The sequence below is a fragment of the Copadichromis virginalis genome, linkage group LG8 (assembly GCF_057382275.1).
Source record: "Copadichromis virginalis isolate Kocher_CV1m ecotype Utaka linkage group LG8, C_Virginalis_male_GT1.1, whole genome shotgun sequence".
Lineage (NCBI taxonomy): Eukaryota > Metazoa > Chordata > Actinopteri > Cichliformes > Cichlidae > Copadichromis > Copadichromis virginalis.
Genome location: NC_140625.1, coordinates 28,538,114 through 28,562,841, shown reverse-complemented (window position 1 = coordinate 28,562,841; position 24,728 = coordinate 28,538,114). Strand labels below are relative to the sequence as shown.

At 40.6% G+C, this 24,728-nt stretch overlaps 2 protein-coding genes across 4 annotated transcripts; both read right to left on the bottom strand.

The window, feature by feature from the left end:
- Positions 1-275: 275 nt before the first annotated feature.
- Positions 276-9,172, bottom strand: arf2b (ARF GTPase 2b). 3 transcript variants are annotated; one of them, XM_085466965.1, is made up of 5 exons: positions 9,070-9,172; positions 7,814-7,971; positions 6,896-7,006; positions 4,351-4,475; positions 276-2,216 (listed from the first exon to the last, which is right to left on the bottom strand). In XM_085466965.1, the coding sequence occupies exons 2-5, from the start codon at positions 7,959-7,961 to the stop codon at positions 2,055-2,057; spliced, it is 546 nt and encodes a 181-aa protein (XP_085323091.1). In that variant the 5' UTR covers positions 7,962-7,971; positions 9,070-9,172; the 3' UTR covers positions 276-2,054. The 3 variants fall into 3 exon arrangements, with proteins under 3 accessions (XP_085323091.1, XP_085323094.1, XP_085323093.1); XM_085466968.1 differs by lacking the exon at positions 9,070-9,172 and adding an exon at positions 8,652-8,961; XM_085466967.1 differs by lacking the exon at positions 9,070-9,172 and adding an exon at positions 8,110-8,249.
- A 2,403-nt stretch (positions 9,173-11,575) lies between these two features.
- On the bottom strand, positions 11,576-24,242 carry map3k14b (mitogen-activated protein kinase kinase kinase 14b). Its single transcript, XM_085466963.1, has 15 exons — positions 24,075-24,242; positions 22,183-22,459; positions 21,458-21,533; positions 20,298-21,105; positions 19,484-19,618; positions 19,216-19,345; positions 19,004-19,132; positions 17,892-17,996; positions 17,298-17,461; positions 17,058-17,208; positions 15,444-16,010; positions 14,856-14,962; positions 14,217-14,337; positions 14,040-14,140; positions 11,576-13,750 (listed from the first exon to the last, which is right to left on the bottom strand). Exons 2-15 carry the CDS (start codon positions 22,451-22,453, stop codon positions 13,586-13,588), a joined length of 3,030 nt encoding a protein of 1,009 aa, XP_085323089.1. The 5' UTR covers positions 22,454-22,459; positions 24,075-24,242; the 3' UTR covers positions 11,576-13,585.
- Positions 24,243-24,728: the final 486 nt, after the last annotated feature.

The window sequence follows — 24,728 nt, the reverse complement described above, 5'->3', positions numbered from 1 at the left end:
TAAAAAAACAAAACAAAAAAACCCACCAAACACCCTTCCTGGAGAAAAAAATTCCAAGGGATTTGCATCCCTTCTCTGGATCTCCTGCTTGTTAAACACTAGTAGTGTGCACCACCACACTGTGAACCATGTGGACAAAAAAAAACAAAGCTGACCAGATTTGGGCGCCATCTAAGGCCTGAACTTTCACAGGGATTGCATCATTATTACAACCTTGTTTAATGCAAAGATCCACTACTGTAACACATGAGAAAATAAAAAGCCTCTCCAACAGCTGTTGGATCAAATCATGTTTATTAATGTGTTCAGGAAATCCCCACAGAAACAGTTTATAGGGGAACTTACAGATTTACAATCATTCTTGACAGAAGTGCCAGCTCTAACCCCCATGGTTCAACACTGAGGACGACCAGCTAACTGCACACCCATTCCCCTCAACAGGTCTACCACCAAGTCCTTCCAGCTCGCCGACGAGCCTCCGACAGAGTACTTACTGTGTTGGTCTTTCTGCCTGTAAACACCCAGACGTCTGGACCGTTCACAGTTATAGAGAGCCTTCATTATTTTATTTTTTATCATGGTTTGTTTTTTTTTTGGTGCCAATCCTTCATCCCGACCAGGAAGGGGAAAAAAAAAAAAAAAAAAAAAAAAAAAGATCACACACAGCTGGATGCTTTCAGACTTTCAAAATAAATGTGCCAACCGTTGGTGAGAAGAAAAAAACTCGTCTGAGGCCCTCGAGGATGCACTTTCTACTTCCATATACAGGATTTGTCATACTGCTCAAATGCATTTGGTTCAGCAGTCAAAGTACAAATAGAAATGCTAAAACTAGTTACAGAAAAAAAAAATGTAACATCTCTTTAAAGGAATAACATGTGACGCCTGTGAATGTATTAGGACACCTGCCTCAGTCTGAAGTGTGCGAAATGTCCAACACCTTGTATCTGGCATGGAAACACTGAAGGTCATCTCCAAAAAAAAAAAAAAAAAAAAAAAAAGAAAAGAAAAAAGAAAAAGGAAAATCCTAATTTAATCCCAGGATTTAATCGCCAGCAACCCAAAGTCAAGAATTGCATATTCTCGTAGAGTTTAATTTTTTAATTTTCTCTTCTTTTGTGCTTCACGCTCTCACTTAGTGGTGGGAGGGGAGAAAGGTAGTGTTCACTGGAGAACCATTGCTAAGAATAATCTTTTATATTCCAATATAATAATAATATTAATAAAACAAACAGCATGATTTTCAGATGACACCAGAATGATCAAGGATGGGATTTTCTCTTTTCTTACTTTTTTTTTTTTAAATTTTCCATTTTTTGTTTTTTTTTTTTCCATTTGCTTCGACCTGATACAGGTTAAGATGCAATTTACTGAATCTCTTGGTGGGTTTGAGGTCTCAAAAATCAGATTAAAATGAACACCTAAGCACTGAAGGTGGGAGGGAGGGGGGCATTTCTAGTCAACATAGATATATTCTACAGGGAGGAGTGGGGGGTTGCACCCTTGCTCTTTCTTTGCCGTATGAAAACCGTGCTTCCTCTGAAGAGTAAGGGCGGGGCAGAACAGGGTCATGGTGGGTGGGGGGGGGGGGGGGGGGGGGGGGGGCCGTGCAAGACAGATTAGGTGAGGAGGGGGGTAGGCCGAGCAGGGCAGAGACTGAGTTTGGTGGATGGAGAGAGAGAGAGAGAGAGAGAGAGAGAGGGGGCTTGAAAACCAGACTGCTGATTCCACAGGAGGTGTGTAAAAGGCACGCCAGGGTTACTCCCGATCCCAGCCAGCATACACAGAGACGCCTTCACACCCACACATCCACACAGGCATACACACCCACAGCCACACGCACACACACAAGCAGCACAGGCTAGAGCCCCAAGAGTACGGACGAGGAGGAAGAGAAAGCAGGAGGAAGGCGTTGAAAGAAAGAGCCAGGGCAGAGGAGTTAGAGGGGCGCAGAGGGGGGCCTGAATCCGGTGCTGCCGCTGTGTCGAAACAGAAAAAAAATAAACAACAAACAAACAAACGAAAAAATAATAATTCAAAACTGCTGGAATGGATCATTTCTGGTTCTTCAGCTGGTTGGAGAGCCAGTCGAGGCCCTCATACAAGCCGTCTCCGCTGGTGGCACAGGTGGCCTGGATGTACCAGCTGCGCTGGCGGAGGGCGTGCAGGCCCAGCTTGTCTGTGATCTCTGCAGCGTTCATGGCGTTGGGGAGATCCTAGAGGGAGAGGAAAGAGCCAGTTATGATGCAGTTCTAACCATTTTTAACCATCTGAACCAAAAATCCCACAAGCTTCCATCAACAGTAGAAAAGCTTCTGAACAATTCAGCCAATGTGAAAGTGCCTTAATCATGCACTCTCTTTAATGGCCACTAGGGGGCTACAGCAGTGGCTGAGGGGAGGACAAAAAAAACCTTCCAGTCCAATACAAGTGTTTGGGGATCGGCTCTCAGTAAAACTTTCCTGCTGAGTTTGAGTATAAGTCATTTGTTTCAGGTGATATTAAATAATCTTATTTTTATCATTCTCAGAGTCAGAGAGGAGGGTTATCCAGAATAGATGATGGTGGGGGCCAATAAACATCTAGTGATGTCATAATGCGGTGACAGATCATGGGAGTTGTTTTCACAACAGCCTGAACACTGAATGTGCTAAGGCTCATTTATTATTCATTTACTGAATGATCCTTAGTAGTAGTCGTAATACTGATTTAAATTTCATATTTCTATTAATATTTACATTTGGATTTTATTATTTTACTATAGGGATCTATTAATACACTACTTTATATTAATACAAGTTTTATTATGCTGCCGTTATTAATAGTATTATTATAGTAGTATAATTAATAGTAATGAATTCCATTTTTGAGGCCTTGAACATGCTCAAACCCTCATGAAAGTGTGCACACCTGCCAGAAGCAATGGAAAGTTTTGTATTTAATCAATTGTTGGTTCCCTCACATCCTGTACTTATACTGTGCTAAAATCTGCACACAGACCAGAAAGTCTGCAAAGACGGACCAACAACAGCCTCTCTGCAAGATTTTGAACAGAACCCCCTGCTAACTGAACACAGCCAAGCTTCAAAGGTGTGAACTTGACACAGAGCATGCAGACACAAAACACCAGATAAACATTGGAATCTACATGAACTGAGGAACCTGCCGAAACAAACGTATGACCTGTTCTGATAGGTAGATGAGACGATATCCTGTTGGTTTTTCTCCGCTGTCACTGATGTCTGTGGTTAGGTCTATTGGTTAGCACATTTAAGATTTCAACAGATCAGTAACAAAGTGGTTTGTAGTGGTTTTAGTCACGGTTCATTTAGGGAGGAAAAAAAAAGGTGTTACTTCTATTAAATCTGTCTGAGATTTATCATCATTTGCATTTTTCTTGACTGACAGTTCTGACAAAGAAAATGAATGAGCAGCTGTTACACAGTGAGGGGCGGTGAGGGAAACATCAGACTTCACTCTATTTTAATTAAAGTAATTGTTTTATTATCTCTTGCCAACATCATGCACATGCAGACAGCAACTTCTCAAAATGGCTCCCAATCCATTTCCTGCTCCCTTTAAATACTCTCAAGACACACCTTCTTAATACAGACTGGCCTATAAAAGAGCTGCAATTGAGGCAGGCTTCCTCTTTACTGGGAAAACAAGATGGCCACCACAAAGGTAACCTGCAACACTTTGTTACTTAAATGCTTCCCAACAGCAGCCTAACATTTAACAAAGCTCCTTATCTAATCAATGCTTTCTTTTTCTTCTCAATACATGTGACCTACCGCAGGGCAGGTTTCAGAATAGAGAATCAATGTGCAGATGTTGATCCTGCAGTGACAGCTGTTCTTCATTGTAAAAAAATAAAAATGAAATAGCTTCTACATATGGACTGCATTCGTTTTTTTAAATATTAGTTTTGTCAGGTTATTGTTTTTGGCTTATTTTTGCCAGGAGTCAAGTACAGGGCCTCAAACCAGCAACCTTCAGGTTAGTAGCAGGATGCACCAATTTATGGATTTTGTCTCCCACAATATGGCCGCCTGATATTTCTGCCTGCCCACATTAACACGGCTAGCTACACGCTCCCCAGTCCTATCTCAAAGTATATAAATCCCCGACAGGGAAACATTTAAGGTGGAAGTTCACACCATTTTGATACTTGTATTTCTGCCTCTGAACCAGCAGAGGCTTCTTTTTTTTTTTTAATTAAAGAAAGGTCCTGTACAAATAAAGTCTTGATCTTTATATCTGAAAGCTTTTTCATCCAAACCAATTGAGAAGTAAATTTGAGGCTCATTTCCTTTCTTGGCTCTACGTGTGTCTGAAACGCAAACTCACCTGTTTATTTGCAAAAACAAGCAGCACGGCGTCTCTGAGTTCGTCCTCAGCAAGCATTCTGGACAGTTCCTCCCTCGCCTCGTTCACCCTCTCCCTGTCGTTGCTGTCCACCACGAAGATGAGCCCTGCATACAAAAAAAATAAAAAATAAAAAATACACAGCATAAAAAAAAAAAAAAAAAAATGCAGAAACATGTCTTCATTTATATTCTGGTTACAATACGTGCTCTATTGTCCCAGATAAAAAGCCCTGACTCTGTTCCAGTAATAATTCAGTCTGGACCAGCTCTCCTGGCCATTTATTAATCCCCAAAACAGTAAAGTAGAGTGGGCATTAAAAAAAAAAAAAAGTATGAGTAATAATTTGTGATTTGGCAGCTGCAGGTCTGCTGACTGTGAGAATATATTAAATCCAGAAGCTGTTAAACACACCAGTCATTTGTTAAGTTCAGTACAGATTAATTTATGACTTAAAGCTGCCAAATCATTTTCAGTTGTCATAGATCATGTGAAAGCTGTATTTTGAGACAACCGACAGTTTAATGACCGTATAAAAAAAAAAAAAAAGCTTCATGACACGAATGGATGGATGAAAGTACAACAGTGTTGAATGATGTTTTCCTGCTTCAAATTTAACACAAAAAATAAAGACAAAGCCAAGAAAACTGAGGTCATTTTGTTAGATGTCCTATGGCTGAAGCACACTTCCTGATCTGTATGCCAGCTTGTTTGAGGAAATGTTTCATCATACCCACAGCTCACCGAATGTACAAACAGGATGTTTTTATATTCATGTAACAGGGGACGACGTGATCACATGCTCAGCTCCGGTCTATAACTGAGATACTATTTGTTTGTGAAGCTAGAATCTGTATGCAGCCTCACTGACCTGTTACATTACAGACTCTGTGAAGATGTGAAGGGCACAAAAATGAAAGGAATATCTACAAGACACAGTGATGCTGTTAATTTGGTCAGTTTGCCTGAAATTTAGGATTCTTGAGACTCAGCTGGTGTTCAGCTGAGGGATCATGATCAAGAACAGGAATGCTGGTTTTTCTTGGCTTTGAGGGTTGATTCTTTATTACCTTAAGCGATAGATAATTACGCATTTTTTAGGTTAACGCCAATCTGATATTTTGGTTAGATATTGGGTTAATTCTATCTACAGAACCTGGATCAGATATCAGAGACAAAAATCCGCTATATGGTCTGAACTATTCAGTTCTCTGTTTTTCATAGTGCAGAGGAAGCTAACAGCGAAGCGGTAACTTGGGAACATTTCACACAACACCAACCAGCAACTTTCTACTCATGTTTACTAATTATTACAAAGTTGTACAAACTCATTTTAACTCAGGATGTTCGGACAGAAAGATGTCATAAATGTGGAGGCCTGACTGAGATTTATCACTGTTTGGACTTTCTCTGCATGTCGGGATAAAGATATCAAGCTATAATTCAGAATGGCCATTTTCATTATGTTTTTGACAGAACTGATAGAGACAATTTCAATTTTTAGATATTCTAAGCATTTCAGTTGTAATACAATAACTTTGTCTGAGCATTAAGGGCATCACAGCACCATGACACATTTGACAGAGAAAATTACGTCTCTACAGGGTAAAAACAGTCAGTGTTAAAAACCTAAAACAGTGATGGGCAGCTCCCCCCCCACGCCCCCAGAAGACAATACTGACTTAGATAATGTAAGAACAGGGCCATACTTTAAACAGAATTTTCTGTTAGATTGTCAAAAAAGCCACTTGCATGCTAAGAACTTTACCATTAGAGTGAAGATATAACAGGTCATCATAAAAAAAATGAAGTATCATGTGTTTTTACTTTTTTTTGTTTGTTTGTTTTTAACATTTCTTGGGGAGAGGCTAGACCATTAAGGACAGACTAGATTGAGATGGTCCACAGGCCTAATTTTGCATAGAGCCTTAATCTTTTTGCCTGGAAAAATGATGGAAAGAAAGATTTTCTGTCACCTTAATCACGAAATCATTAACCAATACTCGGCACTCTAACCCAAACACAACTTTCCTTGTTTGCTGTAGAAGAAAATTCTGTAGTCAGACATGCTGTTTGTTAAATGATGCTGCGTCTTAGATCATCACTGAAATGATTGACACATTTAGTTTCACACTTGGGTGCTCAGTATGTGGAAGGTGATGTTCATCTAATGCATGCAGGGAAACCACAGGAGCACTGATGGCAGTGCAGCAAATAAGGTGGCTTCAATCACAATAAATTTCTGCAGATTAAAGATACCACAAAATGTTCAACTTAAGTTTGCTTACAAGCCGGATCATGACTGGCAAACACAAGACAGCATAGGCTATACATTCTGATGAGTTACACATCAGGAAACAGTAGAGGAGTCACACAATACGCCCTTTGAGAATGGAACAATGGCATGTGAGTCATTGGTCTCTTTAATATCCTCTATGCACCAACGAGGCCACCTACGGGCAGTAATGCTCACTGACACAACTGCCAGCTAAGATAATGCCACTGCACACCCCCCCTTTCACCTCACCTTGAGTGTTCTGGAAGTAGTGGCGCCACAGCGGCCTGATTTTGTCCTGACCGCCCACATCCCAAACTGTGAAGCTGATGTTCTTGTATTCTACAGTTTCAACATTAAAACCTGGAAAAAGGAAAAAAAAAAAAAAGAAAAAGAAGGAGAGGAAACATAGATGAGTCACTAAAAGGTTTTGGACCACTCGATAGCAAACACTACACGCAGGTAAAGATTTCTACATTTTTTTTTTTTCCACTGTTTGTTCCTAATATGACTTTTTTATTTTTAAAGTCAACATTTCCTGACTGCATTTTAATCAAGAAAAGGTCTTCAGTTACTCTCATTTTATCACTTATTCTTTGTTAAACCATTGTTAAAATGAAATGTCCCAAAAATCGGACACAAGGAAACATCTGGCTGCTGTAGACCAAAACACAGTAAACTTGGACCCTCGCAAAAAAAAACCCCCCAAAAAAAAAAAACCCACACTAATCAAAAATTACCATAACTGCTTAAAGCTACAAAATGATTGGTCACCCTGTTGACTGGTAATGGCATTCACCTGTCTTTGTGGCCAATATTTATTACATCACTCCTGGTTAAAGACTTTAAAATAGATCAGTTAATTTTAATTATGATTTAATTACTTCCCCTGAAACAAAGTAAGAAGTAAATTGCAATAAAAAATAAAAAAATAAACACAAAAAGTAGATATATTATTCATAGCCCTAAGTTCCGTAACAGTGTATCCCTAGTAATTAAAACAAATTAACAGTCAAATGTTTAAAAGACCTGAAGATCTGCTGAACAGGATTTTTTTTGTCCTCTCAAATAACAATGGGAAATAACTAACAACTTACAATCTTCTCATAGCAGTCTAAAAATACAGCTTCTTTACAATGACACTGGAGTGATAGATGTAAATGTTCATACCAATGGTGGGAATGGTGGTGACTATCTCTCCGAGTTTGAGTTTATATAGGATAGTTGTTTTTCCAGCCGCATCCAGCCCCACCATTAGAATCCTCATCTCTTTTTTGCCAAACAGGCCTTTGAATAAGCTTGCAAATACATTCCCCATGGTGATGAAGCTGTCAAAGCAGAGACAGAGACAGGGTTAAGACAGTGTAAGGTCTGCTGTTAATCGGTTTCAGTGCAGTATGGTGAGAGGAAGTGAACACAGGGAAAATGTATCATAGAGAAAACAGCTGACATCTGGACTGATTTACCGTCGTTTTATCGTTAGTCAGTTCGTAGAGGCACACCACATTAGAGCAGTTCGATGACAGCTGTATATTTAGTCGAAAAAAAGAGGTACATTGTGTGACACACGGAGGAGAACAAGTTAAATGTTTACACAAACGAATGATTGAGGCTTTCGTCTACGACTCTAAGTTAAGAGCTAACTCTGGCCGTCCATATCAGCCATTAACTTCTACACTACAGAAGTGTTAAAACTGCCTATGTGTCAATTATTTAACAGCAGAAAAATCGCATATCCTGAGGCTAAGCTGTACAACCATGGATAAAGCGAATAGCTAACTGATGAAAAGATAAGAGAGGCCTGTTCCAGCTAGAAAACTCTGCAATAGCAGGTTAGGATAATGTTCCTGTACGAGTGAGCCGTCACAAGACGCTAGCTTTCAACTATAAGGTCAAGATAAGTTAATGTTAAAGTTCATATCAGTACGTGTCAATAAAGGCTGAAACGTTCTGCTATGTGAACGCGCAGATTTTCTGTGAAAAGTCTGAAGTTTTCTGGTCTCTTTGCCTGGTTACCAGCACTCGAAACAGGATACAGTTCGCTTCACTAAGGGCGGATGCTTCAGCTAGATAGCTAGTTTTCCTAGCATATGCTAACTTGCGACGAACAGGCGACACCGTTCGTCAACGGTCTAAAGACCACTGCCGGTTACAGCATATATTATTAATACATATAACGACGACCTGCTACGAAATCCACCTGGAAAACTGAGGCCTGGTTTCTGTGGCGTGAACATTAAAAGAGCTGATACACGGTAGCTCGCTAAGCTAACAGCCGTTAGCTAAATGCCGCGTCACAGTTGAGAAAGAACCTCGTGACGTCATGCTCAGGCGAAACTAAATCGAATCGCTGGTACCGCGCGACAATCGCCGTACAATAAATGGCGTTACAGGCAAAACACAAGCGAGTTTATGTGGGTTATTACCTTTAAAACGACAGCTTCTCGATCTTTCCGTTATCTCTCACTGTCACCCCAAAATGGCGTCTTGCGCAACCAGGGAGACACCGGCGTACGGCCACTTCCCACTCTCATACCGCGTCCAATCGTAGCACGCATGGTGTAACGGATAACCCGCCCAGATGACGCCGCGGTCCAATCAGCGTGTCGGCAGAGCCCTGTGCGCACAGTGTACAAAATGTCGAGGAAGTGAGCCGTAGACAAGTTTATTCAAGTTTCAGACACTGAGAACCGGGCCCTCATAGTTTTTCTGTTTTTTCCCCTTTTTTAATCGACGAGAAATGACTACAGGGAAACAGAAATTGGCCACAAAAGAGACAAATAATGATAATAACGATTAAATGACATGAATAACCACAAAGACATGCAAAAAAGCATACAAGTCAAGCGGAAACGATCCATGAGATCCCCAACAAGTACATGGGTCCATGAATAAACATAAATAACCCTAAAAAGACACCAATAAATAAAAAAATCCACGCATAAACACAAGGACTATAGGGAGTCAAAAAAACAAAACACAGAAACACAACATTAGAAAAATCTGTTTCTAGTTTATTGTTTTTCCTCTATGTTTGCTTGTGGTCATTTTGATTTACTTTTTGATCGTTTTTCATCTTTATGGATGTTTAATTTGCTTTTACTTTTAAGCACATTTTCTGAGTAAAACCTAGTGATCACTGGGGTCACCGAAGGCCTCTCCAGCACTCTTTCCAATTGTGTGAGAGAGGTGGAGAGTTCTAACATTTATTTGTTTAGAGGCCCGTTTTTCCATGCCGGGACTCAAGATCCTGGCTGATCCCAACTTTTAGGCCTTACTGTCCATCTCGTTCTTCATAATCTGATTAATTGCATTTTTTTTGAAGACTTGAACCAGTGAAATCCTTCCTGTGGACTCTATTGAAGAGACATCCTGACATTTCTTTTTAGATCCTGACTTATTTTAATTGTGTTAATTCAAATTGCTGACACAGAAATGCTAGCATTTATCTATTATATGATTAGTCCAAGGCTGCAGGCTATCATGAATAAATTCATTGTCTGCAAGTCTCACAACCACTGTCTTTAATCATTTATGGTTTAACTTTTAGAATGGTAATTAATCACACTTGTCAGCAGTTAACAGCACCTGATGTCTGCAATTATTATTGGCTGTGTTTGCTATTGGAGGAATGTTTAAAGAAAACTCAGAAGCTTCACATTCCTCAAGCACCAAGCTGGAAATGTGAGGCCTTATTGTAGACTGTATATAAAAGATGGGTGTAGTCATCGTAATCACCCATTGGCTAGTGAAGCGCTGGTGACTCAAGATGAGTGTTTTGTTTTTACTGTTGCCATCTTGGTATTTTGAAAAAAGTGGACACCACAGGCCAACGATTGCCATCTTATGATTAACAAGTCATGAGCCAAAGAGGAAACTTCATGTTGTTTTTCAGTATGACTTAAAATTAGCTGATTGTGCTCATAAGCACATAGCACAACCAGCTAAGACTTTACTGAGGGCACAGATCAAGGAAGGAAAAACTTCAGGAAGTGTGTTTGCATTCAAAGGAGTCGCCCCCTGCTGGTCATTAGAAAGAATGCATATTTAAGGCACTTCCACGTCAACTACACTTTCTGAAGCATATATCTTTTTACACTTTGTGGGCCTTACAGTAGCAATACATTAAAAAAAAAAGTCTAATAATAAATTATTGAGCATCTTTTATTCGTAGTTTAAAGGGTTTGTAACATAACTAAAAAATGGGACTTTGTAGTGACCTTTACATCAGTGAGTCAGTTTGAATTTTCCACAAAAAGTTTAAAGATGGCTGTGCTTGTTCATGTGAACCTTGTCTGAATACCACTCTTCTGTTCACAGCATTAACAGTGAGATCATCAGCTAACCTTAGGGTAGAAAGTCTGTTAATTAGCAATGTCAACAAACAGTTAACACCACACAAGGACAAAAAGCAAGCACTGGTCTGGGTTTATGGCACTTTTGCCATTGATGTCAATGAGAAGCAAGCCAAGGTTAGCCAGCTAGTTGCTATAGTCATAAAGAGTGTCGCATGTACAGTTACTTTCATTTAATAACATGAATCTCTCTTCAGTGGGAACCTCTAGCTGAACTATTTCAAATACAAATAATACAAAATTGTATATTTCATGCCCAGACAGAAACATTTTTATATTTGATATTTATCAAATACAGTTTATACTGTACAAAAACAATTTGTATAAGATCAATACCTATATTACAATTAATGAATGAACAGGATCAGGCTGAGGCGACCGTTTTCATACACCTTCCTGGTCATATGTAAGAACGTGTTTAACAGCATCTGTTTTTATAGGGCTGGGCCTCGTTATCAGTGCTGTAAATGTTTACAGTGTGCAGCAGGTCTAATCCTGGTCTTTCTCAAATGACACCAAGTCAGAAACCACTGGGAAAGGCAATAGCTGGAAATGAGCAGAAGACAGCAACTTTTGTGCCTCTGAGTCATTTTTTATTAGAATATAAAATGTAAGACACATTCAAGTACCAAGAGATTCCAGCCTTGTTGTATATTGTGGAAAACACACATCATTTTAAGGAGCTTCATGCCATTTAAACTCTAAATGAAACAGATGACATGACAAACTCTTTCTTCCACATCAGAAAGTAAACAGAGATACAGAGAACGGATTTTTTTTTTGTTCCTAGTGATCCATAAAAGGAAAAAAAAAAAAGCAGGAGAACGGAAAGAGGGAAACAATCTTAACACACAAAATAAAAAAATACAGATGTCACAACCTATTACAGCCCTACCAACACCATTTCTTATTCAAGCACGTTTATAACCTTGGAGTGTAAACTACTTGTATCCTTACTTAAAACACATAGAAACAGTTTAACCTGAAAATCAATTTTTTTTTTATTTGTACACTCAAGTAGCACTTTATTAGGAACACCTGCTTGTGATAGTGGTTATTCAGTTAGCCAATCACGTGGCACCAGTGCAGCAGAAACTCTGAAGCTTCATTTACAGTGCTGTGCTGAATGGTTGACCATAATGGGACCATAATGTTTGCTTTTATTCTCGTTCCTCTGCTTTGCTCTGCTAACACCAGTGAAAACAGAGATGATCCTGTCAGAGCTCAACGTTTAGATGTCAACAACACTTTGCTGAAATGAAGGAAAGAGGTGAGCATGACAAAACTAACAGTTATTAAAACGAGGTAAACAACATATCTCCACATATTAGCTGTTGTATTTGCATAATGAGCAAGCTAGATACATGTAAATCCCTCTTACATTTTATTTTGCAGAAATATTACTCCTGTGCTCATCAATATATTGTGTTCACACTACAGACCTAACACAGGGGCTGAGGTCTGGATTCCTACAATGTGTTGTTGGATTTCTGGTAGGGAGCGGCTCAGGCTGGGTGTAGGTTATGACATTGGTTTAACACAGCAGTATAAGCTAAGTACTGGGGTTCGGTAAGGTAACGGACATGTAAGTAGTTATTAAGTACAAATTACAGTTTATTTTTGCAGTTGATTCGGTTTGTTTGTGCATCTTTACCAGCTGTGGGACTTTGCACAACCTCAAAGTGGTCATCATTTCAGGTCTGGATCTGGGAGATTTTGAAGGGATCCTTTACCATTGTTTGAAGGATTGGATATTTTGTGTTACAGCTACAAAAATACATAAAAAATATCACACTAAAAGAACAAAAATGAGAAATTGTGTTGGGATTCCTTGAGGAAAAAAACAAAACAAAAAACGGATCCTGTGCATACTCAGTTCATGTGTGGCATGGAGGGAATTTTCAGCCTTGGTGGATCTGCAGGAATATGGAGTCTCAGACGGCTCCTGTTAATAATGTGATTCACTGGATTTAAAAACATGTAATCTAATCTAAACACAGGATGGTGAGATTATCACATACAGTCCAGATAGCAGAAATGCAGCAAGGATCTATCGCCATGTAAAAGGTAGGTCAAAATCAGCATGAGCCAACCTGCCCAGGCTGCTGGTGTCAGTGGGATAACATGGGGAATGTTTTCTTGGTCTCTTTCTGCCAGCATATTACCAACAATCACCAGTCACACTGGAAGGAGTCATCTTCTAATGGTTCCTTCATCTTAAATGTGGTTTTATGAATATGAGACTGAATTCAGACGACCTACGTCGACGTCGTCCTAACCAGCAAGTCTGAATCCAGAAGAACAACTCTGGCAACACAGGAAGTAAACTGAGGCTGTTGGGTAGCAAAGAGAGGGCCTACCTGAACCCAGTGTGGTGTTCCTAATAAAGTGCTTGATTGGTATCTTTGTTTTTCCCGTGTTTAAGCTTTTTTGCCCATTTTTCTGTCAAAATGGATTATATATGTTGAGCTATGTGTAAATGCACTGAGAAAAGTTTTAAAGTGCTTAAAAGCTTTTCCCAATGGAAAAAACAAATTAAATTAGTGCAAAAGACCAAAACAACAACAGAGAACAGAAAATATCCGTCTCATTCTCGAAGTTCGAGCTTGCCGTCTCTGACTCTCCACCTCCAGTGCTGGCATCTGTCAGTAGCAGGAACACAGCGAAGCCACAGACCAGACTCTCTGATCTCTCGTTCAAAGGACACCGTCTTCCTGTCCAGAGTCTCCAAAGTGAAGGCTTTCCCTGAGATCTGAGCGACAGGTGTAATTATTCATATGGATTCTGGCTGACTGGGTGTCAGATGTATTTGCAAAGTGGTAATGATAATTTAGTATATTTGTTCTTTCATTAGATAGTTACAGATTTAAATCTAAACTTCCCCAATTTTGTTCTTTAACTGTACTTCGGGACATTTCACTTTCTGTTCCGGAAATAAGAAAAGAGAAAAAAAGCAAACCAAAATACACTTTGAGGAAACAAAACAGAAACCTCGGTCTGATGGCTAAAAGGTTTCTGGACATCTTAAAACTCTCTCATACCTGATCACTAATGCCTATGGCAACATGGCCCACTTTGATCCGCCTACGTTCGCGTATCCTCAAACACTTGCCCTCGGGGTCCTCTATCCAGATATCGATACCTGCAAATGTCAGAGCATTAGAAAAATTCTGCCAACAGCCCTCGATCAGCACAGAGGTGCGTCCCTGCCATCTTACCCTCAAAGCACTGTGAGGACGGCCAATTGGCTAAAGCTAACCACTCCAAGCACGCATCAGTCTGACTGTTGCAGGAGGAAAAGATGCCAGAGCTGAGGTCATCAGACGAGTGATCAGAGTCCTAAAAATAAGAAAGAAGATTTTCTTTTGTGGAGGATTTTATTTTGTACATAAATGTACACACATAGACTCAATACTTGAAATGTGCAATTCACTTGTATTTTTATTTTTTATTCCTATTTATTCTATTTATCCCCTTTGTATATTTTATTTATATTTGTCTCTGTATTTATATATGTGTGTGTGTGTGTGTGTATATATATATATATATATAACAATTCTGTAACTGTAACTTCGGTCGTTGCTGTGCTTTTTGGAAGTCGAATTTCCCAGAGGAACCCACCCGAGGGATTAATAAAGTTCTATCTTATCTCTTATCTTACACGAAGCATGCATGCTCATGTTTGTTATGTAAAAGATGGACGTAGCGTAACAGTCTCAAAATTCAAGCCAGTGAAGAAGCGCCTTAAGCAAAGCTTGTCATGTCATGTCTGGTTTCTAAACGCTAAAATGGCGAAGACTTTGCAAACCAGTAAGTGACGTCAAGGTTGGCTACATCCCTCGTGCACGGGTACTCACCTTCTCTGAGGCATCTATCTGCGATGTGTCAGAGCAGCTGAAGCAGGATGGTGGTTCATCTCGAGGTTCAGGGGACGGGGTCTTGATTCTGGTACCTTTAGTCACATCTAGTAAAGGACAACATGTGAAAAGTTTCTGTTATTAGCGGACACTGATGAGGCTTTGACAACCTTGTCTGAAACAAGCCAAGTTAGCTCCAGTCCCTTTAAACCGACTTTGTTTGATTAGCTGTGCCCATAAACAAAACATTTGAAGATCATGTGGATGTGTGCCTGAAATGACCATATTAGGGATATCTTGTCTCTGTGACATCATGCAGAACCAAGAGTTTAAAAATGCATGAAAACGAGTGTTTATTGCAGTCTGAAGCTGGAATTTTTGGATTAGGTTTACATAAACAGACTACGAGCGTCCATCATTGTAACTGCAAATAAATGACAGAATAACAGAAAGAGGATAATATGTCCCATTTAAAAGTGTATCTTTGAATATGACACGAAGAACAAAGAGCTCTGTAACCTCATCTGAGCCACATTTATAATAATAATATGATTCGGGGCTTTAGTAATGAGTTGTTTTATGACTCACCATCTCTGAGGTATTCCAGCTCTGCTTCTGATCCCCATGAATTCTCTTCTATCTGGTGACTTTTTTGCAGTAAAGGGAAAAGGCCTCGGAGAGCACGAAGATACTCCGTGGACTCGGTAGAATCCCACTCTTCCTCCTCCTCTTCATCTCCTTCCTCTTCCCAATCCCCCTCATAGTCCTTGTCAGTTTTCAGCCACTTCTCCTGAATATATTCGTCCTCCGCCATGTATATATCTACCTCTGAATCAGACCCAGTCTTCCAGTCTTTGTCATTTGTGATGTAATCATCCTGCAGTGGTTTTGGCTCAGAGTCCCACTCCCCAGTTAAGCAAAATGTCTCCAACTCAGATTCTTTGTCTGAGTTTCCTTCTGACCAGTCGTTGCTGTCCTCGTCTACTGCTGCAGTTCTCCAGGGGCTCACCCAGTACATAGCAGGTGCTGAGCCAGTATGTGATGGTTTATTCTGAATCTGATGGGACAAAGAGCAGCGAGCGTCTTCATTCTGGTTCTGGACATGATACAGTTTTTCACAGGCGCTTTTCATGGACCAAGAACTCAGACCTCCAACTGTGGAGAAAATAATTTGCAGTGTCACAATATGCTTAAAATACTTGGCATCTATAGACAGCTGAGTCCCTTCTTTGGCAAAAAGTGGATTTGGATACAGGTCCTATTTTATTTTCCTCAGGAGATACTCCCTCTTGGAGATATTATATAATCTGTTTTATTTGTTTTACCAAATCATCTTTATTTATAAAGCACTTTAACATAAAACCAGAGTTCACAAAGTGCTGTACATGCAAATAGCATAAGCAAAGTAAAAATAAAATAAAAATAAGATAAAATAAGATAAAATAAATAACTAAATAACGCAAATAAAATAAAACATGTTGAGTCAAAAATTGAGTCAACCCCCTTAAACAGTGCCAAAGGCTTCAGCGAATAAATATGTTTTAAGGAGACTTTTAAACTCAGAAAGAGAAGAGGCCTGTGTAACGTGCAAGAGCAGATCATTCCACAACTTTGGAGCAGCTACAGCAAAAGGTCACCTTTAAATTTATACTTAGTTTTCGGTACCTTAAGGAGCTGCTGATTGGCGGACCTAAGGGAACGGGCAGGTGTATATGGTTGTAGTAGCTCTGAGAGGTGGGGGGCCAGGCCACTAAGAGATTTAAAAACTAATAAGAGAATTTTAAAAACAATCCTAAAATGTACAGGTAGCCAGTGGAGTGAAATTAAAATGGGGGTAATGTGCTCAGACTTTTTTGTTCCAGTTAAAAGACGTGCTGCAGCATTTGGCACAACCTGCAGACGCCTAATGGATGCATCACTAACCCCACAATAAAGTGCGTTACAATAATCCAGCCTACATGTAACAAAGGCATGGATTACTGGATTACTGTCTCAAAAAGCTGTTTTGATAAGATGGGCTTTATTTTGGCTAATTTTATGTGTTTGGTGATTACATGCAGCTTTTCTCTAAAGGCTTTGAATGCTTGTATCGTGATTTAAACTCATTTTAGTTTGTGGGCCATGATTTCACTGCTCTCACAACTCTAATGTAATATAAACTGTACACACTTAAATGATTAGAAGATCATAAGGTGCATGGACCTGCTCTGAGGGCCTTGGTGGTTTTCTTCCTGAGCTCAGTTGCTGACGCTCTTCTTTCGGGGTCCTTCTGGAATCCGGCCCTGAACACTTTAGCTGTGAAGTTGTTACACTTGGATGGCACCTCCCACAGAGGCGGAGGCTCATTGACAATCTAAAACAGATGAATACACAAGTGTGGTTTTGTCCCATTCAGCCTGTAACTGTCTGATTTTCCACAAACAGCAAATAAGAGATTTTTACCTGGAGACACAGTGGATGGGAATAGTAACGTATCCATGGCTGGCATCCATTGAGCATGTGCAGTAGCATACAACAGCTGCTCCACACATCCGCCTTGGCACAGAGTTGATCCCCTCGTGCCACCTCAGGGGCCATGTGGGTCTCTGTGCCGGGGAATGCAGCTCCTACATTCACAAACGTTAAATGAATTAAAAGTCTTTAAACTCAAAAAGCCACTCACAACGATGTAGAGGTCAAAATATGTCCAGCGTTGTGGTTAATAATCAAATACTGAGAAGACTGTTGCAAATCTTTGAATGCTAACATGGTAGGCTAAGAATATTGCATGCTATCTTTTAAAGTTATGAATGTTTAAAGGTTGAAAGATGATGGTGAAAGGCAGATTTATTCATTGCAAACTCCTTTTTGTGTATTTATGGGAACCTAAGCAGTAGATCATTTCACAAGTAGATTTTAAAAAGACTGACAGTTTGCTGTGATATATATGTGTGTGTGTTTTAATTAGATCAATAAAAATCATGGTGTTTGAACCAAAAGGTTAGTCATCTGTAAACTGCACCATAGTTTATTTCAGACTTTTGAGGATCAACTTACCCCTGAAATTCTTGGTGCTCCATCCACTGTCATCTAAAGTCTCTGAGAGACCAAAGTCACAGAGGAATGTGTCTCTGCAGTCTGCAGACAGCAGCACATTGTCAACTGGAATAAGATCAACACGCAGGATTCAGTGGGACAGCTTGTTTTCATTGGGTGCTCATTATGAAACAGTTGACTGAGAAGCAGGAGGCTGTCAGAGGCTGTAAGAGTGATGGGTGCATGGGGGGGCTAAAGCGTGAACGGCCATCTCGAGGTAGAATGAGGTACCATCTACAAAAAAAGCACAGGAACTTTGTGCTATCTGATATGATGAGAGTGGGTAATTTGACAGATGTATGATGAGCGAAGCTTTTAGACATGAGCTCAGAGCACAATAGAGGGGCCTAATGTGAGCAAACCCCTCCTGCTCAATCGTATGAGCAGGGATTACCGAGGGTTTAGGGGTGAGGTGTCCCTTTAGGATTAGGTACCATCACAGGAGATGTTAGCTGACAGCACAACCACCAGCTTGAGGCTTCGCTGAGCTCTTTTCTCTGTATGTTCTACTGGTTATATAAAATCTCTGCAAAGGTACTTTGGGGTCTCACAAAAAACTCGGGGTAGAGTTTAGCACGTCTTATCTCAGTAGAAAGATACTCCAAAACAAGTAAAAGTCTCCATTGCAAGTTAAAGTCAAAATGAGCCTAAATAATGTGTATAATGAACTAAAGATAAAAGTACTACCTATATATTTGTGTCCTTTATTTTTTAGCAACTTCTATAAATTAAGAAAAATTTTGCTATAAAATGCACTGCCTAAAAATAAAGCATGACATCATTATTGTTTTTATCTACTCAGTGAATAATGCAAAGAGGCCAGACGCTTATAGCTCCTGCTTCTCAGTGTTTTCTTTTAATGATTATTTTTAAGAGTATTTGCTGATATTTTTTTACTTCCTCAAGTAAAATGCCTGAATACATCCGCATACACCTGCACATTTGATTTATCCTATATATAAAATGATTAGGACCACACTGGTCACTCTAAAATGTCCAGAGGGTTTGAATTCTCTTAATTTCTACATATTATCATTCAGATCTAAGTCATTATACAAAAACAGAACACATACCTTTGACATCCAAATGAACCACCCTTCTCTGGTGTAGGTGTTCTAGCGCCCCCAGTGTTTGATGAAGGTAATGCAGGGCCAGATCTTCAGGTAGGCAGTTCATCTCCTTTAGAAGCTGGGCTAAACAAGCTGATGGGGTTTGGGAGAGTATGATTACTCTCTCAGACTGCTCAGACGGTTTTTATGCAGTTTGTAGCGTGTAGTTAGGTTACCTGGCTTCAGGTCCATGAGGAGAACGACGTTAAGCCCCTCCCTCACAGCTCCAAAGAGCTCCACGACTCGAGGAGAGTTCTGAGCACTCCATGTGCTCACCTCCTCGCTGCTGAAATGACTCAGTGGAATCTGAGAAGAACGGCCAACAATGAGCTAAATAACAGAAATCAGTTTAAATAAAATCAGCATGTCAGCTCTCGGGAGTTTAAACCTCCCGGGTGGAGCACATCTGGATTGTAATGACTGACTCAGCGGATCTTGGCTTACCCTCTTGGCAGCACATTTGAAGCCAGTGCTTCTGTCACGAACGCAGAACACATCACCATATGATCCATTCTGGATGTGATGAAGGACAAAGTATTCCTCTCCCTCTCTGTACTGAAAACTGCTGGGCTGGAGATGCTTGATGAAACAAAGAGAGAAAAAAGGAAACGAGTTACATCACAAATCCCCCATAAAAAAAACCTTTTACAGCCAGTCTTCCTCATTTAAGCGCTGAAATCCCAGATGAGCCTTCCCTTCAGGCCACTTCACCTACCTCACCACCAGTATTCAAATCTAGACCAAGTTACTGTTAACAGTTCTTCATCCTGGCGTTGTTCCCTCTGGTGCAGAGGCCGCTCTTCAGCAAAGGTTTCTCCATTTGGAGAACTGCTAACAGTAAGTTACCTTATTTATTTTTATTTTTTTATTGATTTCTTTTGGCTCATAACTTTTATTGTATTTTAAATGTGTCTTTAGCTTCTAAACATTCACATCTTGTACACGAAGTAAAAGTTTCCACCTTTAAGTGGTGAAACATCTGCATTCAGAGTTTAGATGTCACAGATTTTTACACTTCATTCATTTTTTACTAAATTATGAATTAAAAACATTGTTATTCATTATTGTTGGTTAAAGAGAAATTTTTACTTAAATCCGAGTCTTTGTGAAACGCTACGAGGTAACCTGATGTGCATCTCCTTAGAAGCTGAACCAAATGCTGCACTGATGCAGCCTGCAGCGACTGAATACTACTGCTTCTGCTGTCTACTGTCCATAAACAAAAACAGTGTGGATAGACTGGATGTGAATGTCTTACGTCATGAAATATGAGTCCTTCGTTTGCAGGTTTTGATGTTTTCCAGCTGTTTAGGATCTGTTTGATGAAATCTCTGCAGAAAGCTGAAACAAGCAGCTTTGGTATGTGTGCCACTTTGCCCCTCAGCTCATCTAAAACTGTGTCACTCATGTCATCAAACCCAAAGGAACACTGGGATGTATTCTCAGTGCTGAGGCTGTGGGAATACTCTGAATTTCCCAGTGAGTTTTGCACACTTCCTCTAGAGTCAGAATTCCATCCTGCATTGGAGGAAGGGGTAAATCCAGACACATACATGAGGTCAAAGGTCGACATGATGCCTTGTGTGCCAACATCAACGTCATAAGACGAGTCTGAGTCGCTTTCATGAGTGCGAACGGAGTCGGTATCAGAGCCCGAGCCTCCTCTGTGGTCGGTGCTGGATGTGTCTTCTGTATCTACGGATCTGCATTGGTCCTCTGACGGCGACGCCTCCTCTGATCTCCTCACACAGTCACAAACGTCTGCACAGCTGCAGCTGTCACACATGCACGAGTCTCTGCAGGGGTCTGAGGCCGAGTCAGTAAACTGAGGAGGAGGAGGTATGATTTCAGCTGATGAAGTCGTCTCTCTGTCTGCTGATTTCAGCCAATCAATCTCCTGCACCCACAGACCCTGGATGATAGGAGGCTCCTCCCCTTCCTCCAGGCTCTGTGTGGTTCTGGTTTTCCGGCGCTGTTTTCTCTGGAGGTGGTAGCGCGGGAATTTGGTGGCTGTTTCAAAGTTCTCATCATCTGAGTCGCTCACAGTCGCTTCCTTACCGAGAGTCCTGCAAATGAGAAGAAGTATGAAAATTTGGTTTCCCACACAGAAAGCGTAATGCTTTCTTTAAAATCCAGCTGATCACAATGTTGTTTGGAGCACATGAGTTATTTAAAGTGCAGGAAGAGGTCATTGTCTCATGCACACAGAAAAAGCACAGCTAAAACCTTGTTATTGTCTATGAATACAAATATGTAGCTGGTCATGAGCACAAAAGCTTCCTTCATACCCAGGCACATAAAGAACCCTGAACCCTCACGTACAAGCTAAATGGAAGCCATATAATACCTGTATCCTATATTTTTGGCCATGGAGGGCATTTAAGCCTGTGCACAGGTAATGTGTGATGTGTTCTTTACCTGTGCTTTTGGAGGAGGCGAGACTGAGAGTAGGGGCACTGAGTGTTGGTCGGGCTGAACTCCTGGAAGTCTTCTCCTGGGACAGAGAAACAGTAGGAGTTAGAGTTAGAGAAGTCTCGTTGTGGATTAAAGTTCATAAACGTGATTTAAAAATGTGTAAATGGAGAAAAAGCCTGGACCTTTTAACTGGTCCATGTGCTACAACTGCATGCTTCCATTCAGAGGTGTAACAGTAAAAATGTTGTCTTCGGTTTCTCTGCATTCCTCTCTGGAAGCTTTTAGCTGCTATTATGTCATTTTGCACAACAGGAGCTAATGCACCACTTCTTTAATACACCTACTTGGTAGTGAACATTAGTGATCTTCGGTTGCATAAGCAGCTGTTCTGCAAACCTGAAAAGTGCTGATGTACAACTCAAAACAATTATAGGTAATTGAAAACCTTTAAGCCTGTTTTAGTCATTACTCTTTAAAAGCAAGATCAAAGCCCTTTGATTAAAGAAGTACTCATCTTGTGCTGACATGAAGTCTTTTGGCCCCTCAGGGCTTGCATTAAGTCTTGTGCAGCCCCATGATAGACTGGAGACCTGTGCTGGATGTACTCTACATGTGCTTTCATTGTGTGTTTTTTTAAACCAAAGTAATAGAAGGATGCAAGTAGCTAAGACAAAAAGGAAAACAATGTAAAACAGTCCTGACTCAGATCTGACCTCAGTCTTACTTACGCTCAGCCTGCGCGACTATAGAAACACACGGATTCTCCTCGGAAACTTCACGCCCCTGTGTGACAACATGCTTGGCTGTGCCGCGCTGCATCACTCGACTCAGGTGGGGGCCGATGGCTTGGACCAGCGAGTCCTTCTCCTCCTCGCATCCCTGATTATCGTCCACTTTGGTGAGAAACGAGATCTCAGATCCGCCGGCCACGATGATGAAGGGTGTGCTGGAGTTAAACAACCGAGGTATGGCCATGTCTCTGTCGCTGTCGGTCGGCATCTAGAACTGGAGGAGAGAAGGAGATGGAAAAATGTTTAAAAGAAGAGAAACCAAAACAGTAAGTTTCACATGGAGTATTTTGAAGTAAGTCAGATCCTACTAAAAACCCTGGTGTGGATAACTTGGCCACACAGAATGGACCCTGTTCTTTTAGTACTTTAAAGGTGTGTGTTTGCACTATGTAGAATAATGTTAAGAGACCATGTGCGCGGATAAAAGATGGATACATTTGTTGTTTCTTGGCGATAAAATGTCTGAGAATAACCAAAGTTAGCAGGTTTCATCCTGAATATTTTAATATAATTTGGTCCCCAACCCTTGTAGTGAATGGGGAGATATTTGTCTTGCTTGGCTGCTAATAAGTTAGAGTATAAGGAAGCTAAATGCTTTAAAAAGACTTCTAACAAGGTTAGAAGCATTTTATGATCAGTAGGCCTGTCTAAGAAAACTAATATGTGAGCTTTTTGAGCGGCAGCAGATGCAAATGCTTATCCCTAAATCTGCTTTAATTTTATACAAGAACAAAATAATAGACTGAGTTTGCTTTTTCGTTATAATCGACTGTTTAGGGACAACACCTGCACAGGTAAGGAGTTTAACCACTTGGGGTCACTATAGATCAGATTTTTTAGGTGCTGCTCAGCTCATTTCTTTCCCTGATGTGCAGATGGATCCATCCGTTTTTTTGTAAAACAAATGAATCATCATCTAAAGCCAGGAGTTGTCCTATAATAAAATGATCAGGAATATACTGTATACTGTACGGAAATGTGTGATGTTGGATATCTTTTCTGTTTTTATTTCAACAGTTGGAACCACTGAGAAATATGTATGAATATGTGAATATGTTTTATTTTTTCATTAATTATTTAAATATCTATCCTACATTTTTATGTTAAGCAGGAAAACTATTTCATTCTTATATCCTTAATTATACAACCCTAGTTTTGTCATATTTACACAAGATATGGCAGATATGATATGACAAATACCGGGTTGTAATATCAGGCAGTAATTGAGTCTAAAATAATCCTTTATGCCTTACTTTTAGGTTCCTGCAACACAAGAACCCTGATTAATTCAGCCGTAGTAGAAACCACTGATTTGTAGCTGACAAGCACTTTAATGTGGTGGCATTTGCCGTGGCGGGGTGTGAATGAAGGGACACCGGTTGTAAGCCCGGCAAGGTGAATATAAATAGCGCACAGAGGGGCGGTTGCATGCCTTCCACTGAGGCTGTCCAGCTGTCAAAGTCTCTCTTCCTCAGGGCTCGCCATGTTGACAGCGAATACAGGGGGATCAAAACAGACACTCTTCCCACTCACAGAGGCCACACTTGTCCTGGAAGTGCTCGCACAGAGCCTGCGTGAATGGATACCTGAAGAGCTTTACTTTGATAATATGGAATTAACCAGGCTTTATCTACAGATGAGCTTCATCTAAGAGCCAGTCAGACTTTCAGGACATGCAAGATCAACATGTTAGACTCTGGAAATGCTGCAACTATCACTAAACTTTCCATCAGCCTCAAACGTCCTTCTTACTCTGTGACCTGACAGTGAGGACACCTCCAGCTCAGCAAAGTCTGACTCAAACATCCAGTCACAGCAGAGCACATTACCTTAGGAGCTCAGTCAGCTGGTCTCGGGTTCAGCTGAAATCCTGCAGAAGAGATCGAGGTTTCCTCTCGTGACTCCTTCTGTCTTCTGCTGTCTGTCCGTTCTGTGTTATTATGTGTTTGTTAGTTTCCAAGTGTAACTTACCGGCTTTCTGCCCCCACAGGCCCTGCTGATTGGCTGACCATGTGTGTGAGTTACGAGCTCTTGCACCTCTGTCACCCGGGCCCACCCACTCGCCCACACCAGCCTCAAACACGCTTCATGGATTCCGTAGCTGTCCTCGATGACACTTGGGTCTTAAACCCACTCCAAGTGTCACAGTTTAAAGCCAAATTCCCACTGTTCAGCTCTAAGCCTCAGTATGACGGCTCTTATTTTCAATAAAAAAGATGTAGAGCAAGAGAAGCATTGTTTTCCAGCAATAGAAACGTGTCCCCTGTGCTTAAGAAGTTGTGAGGGCTCAAAAATGCTGGAAAAAATCAAAATAGAACGCCAAATTTCAGCCCACCCATATGTGGGGCCTATAACTGGTTTCATTAAGGGGTGGATCGGGAGATCTCAGGCGACCTCATTGATATGCTGCTGTGGGTTTCCCATGATGCACTGAGACCACATAGAAATCTGCCCCTCCCCTTGCCTGATTCTGCTGAAAGGTT